We start from the raw sequence: 11,334 nt of genomic DNA, 5'->3' as shown, positions 1-11,334 counted from the left end.
TGCCAGAAAAAAAAATGTAATGCACTTCAGAATTGTGGGTTTTGTGTTTTTTTCTTGGAATTTAAATATTTTTCTTATATTTATATATATCATATATATATAAACATTTTACTTTTTTTAAAGTTTCTTTTTCTAGTTTCTTTTTTCTAATGCACGATACCTCTCCAAGAAAATATAAACATTTTCTGTGCGCTCAACAGTGGAGTGGATTGATTGAAGTTGTCACAGAGGTGCCTTCTGAGGGAAAGATGCCTCTCAAGGGTTCACCATGTCACATCTTTCAACATCTTGAGTAGACTGACCACACTGTCAACTCAGAGAAAGTTCAAGAGAGGAACTTACATACAGGAGCACTTGGCAAAAGTCTAAAGTTTACTTCTTTTATGGTAGCTTGTCTGACAAACGCAAAATTGTGTTGAAACCTTAATAACTGTTAGCTTAGACATCAAACAGGCTCTCAGAGGAAAGTATCACTACAAAAACACAACGGGTACTTTAGCAAACATTTTTTGAAATGAGATTTGCACATTTTTGTGGGAAGATTATAGCTGGTGATGAGAGATGATGCTGTGGTTTACTTCCATTTATGATCTTAAGCAAATATAATTGCATTTCAGATATGCTGGACCAAACATCAGACCCGATGTGAAGAAGTCAAGTAAGTTAAATTAAACGGTAAGTAAATTTGACCCTGGGCCCGTCATTATACACCTTTATTTCATGCAAAGCTGCAAAACAACCCCAGGCTCTTGTAACATCCTAATTAATGGAACACTGTTTAAGTAGCTTCATCACAAGCTGTTTTGAAAGTTTATTCAAACAAAACCGCAGAACCGCTGCTAAAAACATGGCTCTTTAATCAATATAGTCATGAAAAAATAACCAAAAGATGATATGGATAAATGATGATAAATCAAATGTATGCAAAGTTGTAAAAGTTAACATGCCCTCCAGACAAGTTTCATAAAACATTTTTTTCCTCTACCATAATGCATAGTATAACTTAGTGGTACTTTGTGGAACATGTGTATTGTTAATGATAACTCCAACTGAGACAAATATTATTTTCTCATGGACATATTGTAAACTTTATTGCTTGAAATATTACTTAGAATTTGGCAAAAAAAAAGTAACACTTGGCATATATTGAATAAAATCAACATCTGTTTTTGGTGCAACATAAAACTGAGGATATCATTAAAAGCAGCTATAAGGTTGTTGTTTTTAATCAGCTTATGGGGCGGCACTGGTTTGTGCACCGCAAGGTCCACAGGGAATCATTTAAAACTCTGTTTTTACAAGGGAAAGACATTATGATTCTATTCAAAGTAATCAAAAATGAACTTTACACCCTGTATACGAACAGTCTGATGCTATTTTCAACCATCTGCCCATTTTGTTCTTTTTTAGAAGTCAAACGATCAATTCACGCTTGGCTTTGTCTCCAGGATGCCAAGAACAAATAGGAGCAGCCTATAGTCTCTTTCAAGCTGTGAAATGGTAAGTAACAGCAGAATATAAATAGGTTTTCCAAGGATTCAAAGACTGAGAGGACATCAGACCTCGTTAGGTAGCCATGGCGAGCGAGTTATTTAGTGCTCCAAAACAACCGATAGTGGAGCGACTCGTCGTCGCCTGATGGATCGCGTCACATTTCAGAGGAGGGGAGTAATCACCGTCAATGTACTCACTCGCTTAACCTCACTAGCTTTCTAAAATGTGCAGTCCCCCTCAACTGCTTAGGCTTTGAACATTAAGTCATATTCATGCGCTTTATTTGTGAAGGAGGGCGACTTTCACAAACAGGACAAAGCCACAATCTTTGAAATAAATAGTTCATTAATTATGAAACCTGACCTTTGAGAACAAAGCTACTTAAGTCCTTTGTAATTAAGACTTAAATGCATTTGAATGCACCAGATAAGGGCAAATGAGTCTCCCTGTCATTAAACTTCATACTTCAGCAGCATAATTAGCTTGAAATTTGTGGTATTCACTTCCATGAACCTTAATTAGGAAACTGTTGATTCATTTAATTGTCCCAACGCTAAATTAAGTGAAATGTGCTCTGTTTTGGGACAGCTAAGAAAAACACACACAGTATTTCTAGTCAAAATCAAGGCAATGAAATTATATTTGTTTTTATCCTTTCATTTCATTTAACACACCTACATGTCATCTCATGTTAACATTTTCCTTTGGCCCAACTTTGGTCTGAAGGAATAAGACAAACACATGGACAGCAGTTCCAGTAAGAACACATCCCGTTTCGAAACCGATTTGGGACTCTCGAGCCATTGAATAAATTTTTTCTAGAACAATTCTAATATTGTGCATTATAGGGTAAATATCTATTGTCATGTTGAGAAAAGGGAGTAAGTTCCTACATTGTGATCAGAAGCAAACTGCTAAGTACCGGTATTCAGACACATATCGTTTGAACTACAGTATATAAAAGGGAGTGGTACATTTGTAATCTTTGTGAACAGCTACAATAAAGAAAACCATTTCAAAGAGGCAAATTGTGAGGGTGGAAGCTACATTGATGTTTATATCATAGGTAAAATGGAAAAGTTCCAATCGTGGTAAGAATGATACAGACATGTTAATTTTATACTATAAAGTCTCTATCGTTTGTTTGCCCTTGTGGCCAGTCACACCACATACATTCTGAGAGTAAATTTCAAAGGTGTGACAGGGGGTCAGGAATAGTACTTGGTGAAGGAGAGTCCACACATTCCTGACCCAGACAGAGCCCACCAACTCTATTGTGGTCACAAATTCGACGATAATCTAGATCTGATGTGATGTGGTTCAGTTTCTGGGAGACTGATTATTGAATCCTTCTTGGGCAGTCCTGAATCCAAGCTAGGTCTCATCTGAGGGAGGGAGGCAGGAGGAAATGCACCTACAGACATTTGATGGGGTAGTGCCATTCTTGGTGGGATACTTCCTCTAAGACCAGCAGGGCCTGGGAGGTTCTGAGGGGGACCGATGGAAGTGGAGGAGACTCTGGTGGACTGAGGAGGGCTTGGGGCAACTGGCTGCACCATGTCATGGGGTAGGGACGGCTGGGAGGTGGATAGGACTCGGGCGTCCTGGCTTAGAGTGCTCCTGGGGACTGGAGGTCGATGTGTGGGACTGGGGACGTGTTGCTGTACAAGGGATAACTGGGAGCCTGAGGGTGCACCTGGGGGGCTAGAACCATACTGGAACATTCGACCAGCAGTTGCCAGAGGGCTGTGGACAGGTGTGCTTGCAAGGGCAGAGGCGAGGGCTAAGGTGGAGTACTGGGAGCCTGGGGGTGTCTGGCTCTGGACCACCTGGAAGCGCCGAACCATGCGGGGAGACTGGACCGCCCCAGAACCCACTAGAGGGTTGCCCATCTGGGGAAAGAAGCTCATGGCAACAGCCTGCTGAAGGCTAGCAATGGCAGAACTTGTAGAGGGTTGACTAGAAGGTGCAAACATGTTCCCGTGAGTTGAAAGAGTCATGGACATGGCCCTGGGCCTTTGCATGTCCCCTTGTTTAACCAGTTTAACCATTTCCCGATCGTACTTCACAATCTCCTGGATCATTTCGTTCTCACGGTTGTTGAAGACGCCAGAGTTAAGATCATGTTGTACTTTGTGCATCAGGATGGAGTTCTTCTTGCCTGAAATGTACAGATCACGGTCAGTTATTGCCTTGAACACAAATATCTGTTAACTAGGTAGGAATACTGCAGAGAAGGATCTCTAAGAGTAATATTACTAACAACCTAAAAGTTTAATTCTTATTACAGTGAACCCATTACAATCTACTCCAATGGTTCTCAATTCCAGTCCTCGCATACCACTGCTCTGCATATTTTGCATGTCTCTCTTATTTAAAACACCTGATTCAGATAATCAGCTCGTTAGAAGTGAGCTCCATGCATGAACTATGTTCCGATTGACAGGGTCCCTACACAGTGTTCTTTGCACCCTACTCCCTGAACACAGGAAATCCATTGAACGGAGAACTGTAAAGTGTGACATAATATACCTCTCGAAATAAATAAAATTTAAATTAATGTCTCGCACACTTTAATGCTCTCTGAATGGAATACATATGCTCCCTTCGAACTGGACCCTGTTGAAAAACCAGCATATGCTGGTTATTTCAACAGGGGAATCATGGCGGTATATCTTATGATGTCCACGTCACAGGGCACTTAGAGTCAAATAGAACAATCGTCTGAAGTGATAAGAGATACATACAAAATGTGCAGAGCGGTGGTACTCAAGGACCAGAATTGAGAACCACTGCTCTGCTCCATTAGGCTCAGTGCATTTAGTAATTGTCAGACACAGTGAAGCACTAGCTCAATCTAAAACAACATAATACACTTAATCTTTGTCTCATTTTCCAGGTGAAGTGATTATATGGTGCTAAAAATTTGCTAGACTTGCACGATGTGGAGAAAGGATAAATTACAGTGGTCAAACAGCCATTTAGTCCAGGGGTGTTGAATCCTCCTCCTGGATCAAGCAAAGTTTAGCTGTATTCCTAATTAGAGACATCTGAACTACCAAAAAACATTAGTGCATTGAAATTAACTCTGCAGGAAAGTGGTCGTCCAGGAGGAGGATGGGACCAGGGATGCCACTATAGTTTCTTTAGTCACTAAAGTTTTCACAAAAACATTAGTGCATTGAAATTAACTCTGCAGGAAAGTGGTCGTCCAGGAGGAGGATGGGACCAGGGACGCCACTATAGTTTCTTTAGTCACTAAAGTTTTCACATTTTGTTTTGTTGCTGCCTTGTTAAACTGCTTTAAATTAGTTTTCTTCCACAACAATCTACACTCCATAGTCCATACACCATACTTGTCAAGCAAAAAAAATAGTTTTTAACATCTTTGCAAATTTATTCAAAATAAAAAACTAAAATGATTCCATTGCATAAGTATCTGGGACAGTTGAAATTTAGCTCAGGAGCATTCATATTGCTTGTAGATATTACTACACTTCAAGTGAAATTAACCTGTGGCAAATTCAATTGAATGGGTATGATTTGGAAAGGCACACACATCTTAATAAAAGGTCTAACAGCTGATAATGCATATCAGAGCAAAAAACAAGTCCTGAGGTCAAAAGAACTGTCTGTAGACCTCAGAAACAGGTTTGCGCCAAGCCACACATCTGTAGAAGAGTTCAGAAAAAAATTCTGCTTCATTGAAGGGTCACAGAAGCATGTAGTCTCTGTTACCCTTAATGGAAGAAGTTTGAAACAACCAGGACTCGTCCTAGAGCTGGCCTCCTGGCCAAACTGAGCAATTGATGGAGAAGGGCTTTGGTTAGCATGGTGACCAAAAACCTGATGGTCACTCTAGTTGAGCTCCATGATCATATATGCAGATGGGAGAAATCTACAGAAGGACAAATATCGCTACAACACTCCACCAATCCAGTCTTTATGGCGTGACTAACTTGTTCAGATGGATATTTGCACTTTACTCAGTGGACTCCTGTAGTTTTTTTCTGATGAATGCTTTTTCAGACTGATGGGTCAACCAGTTCTCTGTGAACAACAAGCCCCAGACCTCTGCTGAGATTTCCAGTGAGAGGGATGCTATGTCTGGCACTGATGTCGTTGTGCTGAGTCACGGCACCGCTAACACTAACTCGCGACATGGCGCGTGCCTATCACCTACACCCTGCTGCTAGCAAGACAATTTGCAGCTAAAATGCCATCCTATGCACAGCTCCTGCTGGCAGGGCCCCAACATCGCCTTCAATTTCTCTCACCTCCGTCTCCAGTACCACATACAAATAACACTTAGAACTATCACTCGTGGTTTGAGCATGCAATTTCACCAAGCTGTCTTCCACAGCTACATGCTGCATATCACGCAATATGTGGCACAGATTTATGGCATTCATCATGTTTAGAGCTGAGATGTTGTCATGTTGAATAGAGCTGTTCAGTTTGCCGTCCCAAAACCCAGGAGAATAAGCATTTTTAGCATTATTAGTATTTTCATGTTGTGGGGAATATCAGAATTTATACGTACAAATAAAGTTAGACATTATTCGAAGAGGCTTTTACTTTCTATTGTACAACATAAAACCGTACATTAAAGGTGAATTTTGAAACCATTGTGAGCTAACAAGGTGTATTGCTATTATGTAGCAACTTATATTTTTTAAGCACATTATGGTTTCAAATTTCACGCTTCAGGTATGAATGATTTATGTTTTAAGAACAAAAAAGGAAATTCTCTTCAAGTAACCTTATTTCAGAACATATTTATTTAAAAAACCCATAGGAAATTACTGAGGGAACCCATGCCTACAAATTGACGTCATGACTGAACCTCTCTATTCCCATAGTAAATAAACAACTGAGTCACTTCTGAAGTTCTTAAAATTAACAGCCAAAATTGACGTTGCATCAGGTCATTGAATGTCAGACTGTTGTAGTGGATGTTCTTCTGCAAAGCATCTGTGGTCTGAACTGATCATTTATGGAATCTGGCTGCCATGGCAACAGCGCCGAGTGGGGTGGCTGCATGGCCAATATGTAAACAACTGAGGTGGTCGTGTGACAGGGAGTGACATCAGCAGCATGCTGACCTTGGGAGATAAGAAAAGAGGATGCTGAGAGGGGTGAGGAGGGCAGGTGGCCTGCCTCTCTTGGCAAATTGCGTGTTTATGTGCGCAGGACACAAGCCAAAGATGGCAAAACAATCGTGTTGAAGACACACAAATTTTGGAGGGGACTCAAATTTGCCCACAGATGTGACCAATGGGTATCCAAACACATGGATTCTGGGCTGTGTACCAGTAATGCCTCTAACACAGGTAAATACACCTTCACAAAATTCACTGGGGGAGTACTATAGTATTACCATGGTTCTTATAAGCACAATGCTACATATTAATGCTACTGAATTTACTCTCTAGGCGACTTACCTATTCGATCAAGGCGGTCAATGGCTACTGTCTCAAATGCTCTCCTCATCATTGGATACTCCTCCAGTACTTCATTGAAGTTGTCCACAGAGAGCGAGTATAGTCGGCAGTAGGTGTCCGCTCGCACACTGGCGGTTCGTCTTCCACGGGTCAACAGGCAGATCTCTAAAAATTAACAGGACATATCATGGTTGTGGGTTTTGAATATGTCTTAGTTGGTTTTATTTGGGTCTTTAGTACTTGTCAAGCTAGGAGTCCAGCTAAGACCAGCAAACCACTGAAGGCTGGCTGTACCTAGTGCTGTATCTTCTTTTATTAAGATTTATTTTTGGCATTTTTGCCTTTATTATGATAGGACAGTTTAGAGCTGACAGGAAGGGAAGTGGGAGAGAGAGAGAGCGAGGTTGGATCGGGAAAGGTCGGGATTCGAACTTGGGACATCTGTAGCACAACAGTATGTCAGCATGCTGCCCACATGGCTGTTGGCACCGACATGCTATACCTTCTTAAACCAACCTCTAATGGTTTGCTGGTCTTGGATGGTTTTAGATAGGTCTTCAGTACTTGTCAAGCTGGTTGACCAACTAAGACCAGTGAAGGCTGGCTAGGCCTGATGGGAAAAAAACAGCCTAAGATGCATGGTTTGCTCATCTTAGCTGATTTCCCAGCCATGTCAGGCTAGACTGGACTGTTGATTTTAGTGGTTTCTGGCACTGGTCAGTTGGGAGACCAGCTGAACACCAACTTGGCCATGCTAGTAGACCAAGTTCAATAATACAACATTGGTTTAAACAGCTTTTCTTCAGGTACTTTGGTCTTAGCTACTGTTTAGCTGATTTGGCTGGTTGGCCAGCTGCTCTCCTAGTCTGACCAGTGGACAAAGGCCAAAAAAACCTCTAAAACCATCCAGCTTGACCATGTGTTCTTTTTGGAATGTTGAAACAGGTCATCAAAACATCATTGGAACTAATGTTCTCTTGTGAACAGTATCCCAAACATCAACATAATAGTCATCATAATTAAGTTTTCTGTCTTTTCTCTTTCTTTTTACAGGAACACAGCAAAATTTCACCACCCCTGGAGCTGAAACCTGAAAATGTAACTGTTACAATGTGTAAACCTGACAATTTGCTTTGTCTCCTGACTCTGAGAAGAAGGTCAAACTCAGCATTATGAAGAGGTAAGATCCTGTCACTGACTGAAAAGGCTCTATCTACCCACACACACCCAGTCGAAAGGATGCTCAGCATTTGGGACCTGCCCAGTTGAAAATGTGGCCACACTTCAAAGTGAATGTTGGCACAGCTCACTCTCATTGAAGTAGCTGTGGCCCTCATCCCTATAGTGTGGATAAAACTCCACTGAGGAGTCAAGTGGATGTTGCCTGTCATAAAAAATCAATAAAGCTTTAATTCTGGGTAACATGTGAACTTAATAAGGACCTTTGAGATAAAATACTTAATATTCTGTTCCTTTAAACAGTTGTTCAATTAATAATACTGAATTTTTAGTCCTATTTGGTTGTTTTTCAGAACTGTCAACTTTTAAACAGAATTAAGTTTTATAAAGAGAACCGTCCTAGATTTGCATGGCTGCAGGGGTTGAAAAGCATTTGATTCTTCGGTGATTCAGTCAGCATGACTCCATTACAACACACTTCACTACAGTGTAGAACAGCAGCATTTTAAATGGAGAATTTTCACACTGTTCGCTGTAGGGTTTTGCAAACACTGTGTTGGACATTTATTAATATTCATGTACTGGTAAATCAAAGTGGGCTTTTATCATACCGCAAAAGTGTATCATCTTTTGTAGGCAAATGTATGTATTGTATTGCTTTTACAATGATTTATTTATTTAAATCAGTATGTTTTGTAAAATAAATAAATAAACAAGATCATTTCTTAATCTTACCCTATTTGCAACTGTTGATGGGCCTTTTTTTATTTATTCAATCTACCAAAATGTATTTATTTCTTAAAATTAAATTAATATTTTTAAGGAGATTAAACGATGTTTACCTTTTTTTTTATTAGGAAACTACAAAAATACTGATTAAGAAAGTGTTCTTTTTTTGCACTGGTTGTTGTATTTCATTAAAATGTGTAGAATTGAAATAAGTAATTTTGTGGGCTTTGCATTTTCCTCTAGTGCTCCAGCTGTTGGTGCAGCTCATTGGGTCTTTAAAGTTTTTTTTTCTTTTTTGGCAAGCCTTTGTAAAGCTGGCACGCACAGCTTCTTGTTAAATACTGCATGTGAAATTCTTTCAAATTCTAGGGCTCAAAAACTGATTAATACACATGAATTGTGTACTAACAAGGGCACTGGTTTGAAAGCTAAATTGATTGAACGATACAACTGAACCAGAACTTATGCACTTTCAAAAAAAGTCAGATTTGACCTCTAATAATAACCCTGCAAAAACAGCAGTCTGCCAAAAATCACATTTTCACAACATGCCCAGTTTGGGTTGACGTATCCCAGCGTGCAAAACTGAGCTGTCAGATCTGTGATGAAGTGCCTCCTTTACCACAAGTGTGGAGATCATATTTAGCTCCAGTTTACAGTCATTACATTAACAACATGCAATATCACAAACCTCCCTGTAGTGCATGGCCCAAAAGAAACCGAAAATAAATTAACTGAACGTGCTTGCTACTGTGGATGTTCACATATAACTTTAGACGCTGACTACATATATCTACATGCAGAGCCGATCCTCCCTATATGCAAAATACACAAGCTGCGTAGGGTCCCGAAAACACCAGGGGGCCCCCAAGCTCTCAAAGATGATTTAATTTTAGTTTCGTTTTTGAATTTGGCCAGCGGTTATGAAAACACGAATGATAATTTATTTTAATGAGGTGCGCTGTCGCCCTTTCTACGTAAAAATCAGTTAAATCATGTAACGTGAATGTCATACAGTCTTGCTCGAGACTAAAAAAACGTGTTGAAAAGCGTACCGAGCCGTGGAAGAGACAGAGTTTCTCAAGTGCTTTCCCCAAGCACATTTCGAGACGGAGTCAAACACGGACAAATGCGTTTAGTTTCGTTTTTGAATTTGGCCAGCGGTTATGAAAACACGAATGATAATTTATTTTAATGAGGTGCGCTGTCGCCCTTTCTACGTAAAAATCAGTTAAATCATGTAACGTGAATGTCATACAGTCTTGCTCGAGACTAAAAAAACGTGTTGAAAAGCGTACCGAGCCGTGGAAGAGACAGAGTTTCTCAAGTGCTTTCCCCAAGCACATTTCGAGACGGAGTCAAACACGGACAAATGCGTTTCATTCATTCGTTCATAACCACTCAGTTTTGCGTAGGGCCCCCAGAAGTCTAGGATCGGCACTGCCTATATGCTCTATTCAGTGTATCATTTATGATATATAAAGCTCCGCTGAGGAGATTAATGATGATTTCTCATTTCTATAAGCTGTTAAGAATCATGTGCTTAATGTATCCATGTTCCACTCTTATGAACGTAGCCAAATGCGGTTTTAAAAGCTGTGTATTCACTTAAATTGAATACAGTAGCATCTACAATGGCTTATGCTATTAACCTAATCAAATGGCCATGCTATTTTCATGGTAACCTAAAGTCATGAGAGACTGTTTTTATATCTGTTTTTTCTATGGTTAATGGGTTTAAGTTGGTGCAATTCAACCCTAAGGCCCAAGAAAAGTGTATTGTAATATACTGAAAAATGCCGTCGTCTGAAAATTACTTTCATTGTATGGACAAAAGCAGTTGAAACATGCTTCAAAATATATGTTATCTTAATATATATTTGGGTGAACTATCCCTTTAAGACCTTAACATGTAAAAAATGCATTGCATTTGAATACTGTGAACAGAATGTGGGCTTTTTATTTACTGTAGCATGTTAAAAAGCAGAGACGCTGTGATCAGTATAGAATACCATGACAAATCAGTCTGGCATCATGAATAAGCCCCTCTCATGCATTGTAAAAGGTACAGAGTAATTGTTTTTGGCGAGGGAATCTCTATATTCGTCATTATAAATTGCTCTGCCATTGCTGTTCTGCTCCACTAATTAGGTGTTATTAATTGGCCACATTTGTTCTTTATCTGTGGCCCTCCTTCAGTGCTTCTGGCTCCTGGTATATTCGCAGCCTCGGTAAACTGCTCCTTGCCGCTCCCAGGCTATGCCCTTAAGACTCTGGAAAAAGCGCTATCTTTTTTCTGGATCACCAACACAAGCCCCTCGAAGGGGGCGGCATCTTAAATGGGACAAAGCTCGCTGGAGAGAGAAACTAAGGAGTCATGTTCAAATGTCAGTGGTATTTATCACTGTATTCCAGTGCAAGTGAGCTGTTAGGGTTTCAGATGGAGCAACGATATGATTTTAAAGCATTTAAATTTCTATTTTTTTTT

General features: G+C 40.0%; 1 protein-coding gene across 1 annotated transcript in view; it reads right to left on the bottom strand.

Moving 5' to 3' along the window:
- Positions 1 to 1,574: 1,574 nt before the first annotated feature.
- The window catches only part of LOC107569045 (potassium/sodium hyperpolarization-activated cyclic nucleotide-gated channel 2-like), a 36,152-nt gene continuing 26,392 nt past the window's right edge, over positions 1,575 to 11,334 (bottom strand). The window contains exons 7-8 of the mRNA XM_016255045.1: positions 6,939 to 7,103; positions 1,575 to 3,655 (exon numbers count right to left, since the gene is read on the bottom strand). Coding sequence (XP_016110531.1) covers positions 2,775 to 3,655; positions 6,939 to 7,103 — 1,046 coding nt within the window. The 3' untranslated portion in view covers positions 1,575 to 2,774. The remainder of the gene's footprint in view (positions 3,656 to 6,938; positions 7,104 to 11,334) is intronic.

The sequence above is a fragment of the Sinocyclocheilus grahami genome, unplaced genomic scaffold (assembly GCF_001515645.1).
Source record: "Sinocyclocheilus grahami isolate Dianchi unplaced genomic scaffold, SAMN03320097.WGS_v1.1 scaffold1305.1, whole genome shotgun sequence".
Lineage (NCBI taxonomy): Eukaryota > Metazoa > Chordata > Actinopteri > Cypriniformes > Cyprinidae > Sinocyclocheilus > Sinocyclocheilus grahami.
This window is presented reverse-complemented; position numbering and strand designations above follow the sequence as displayed.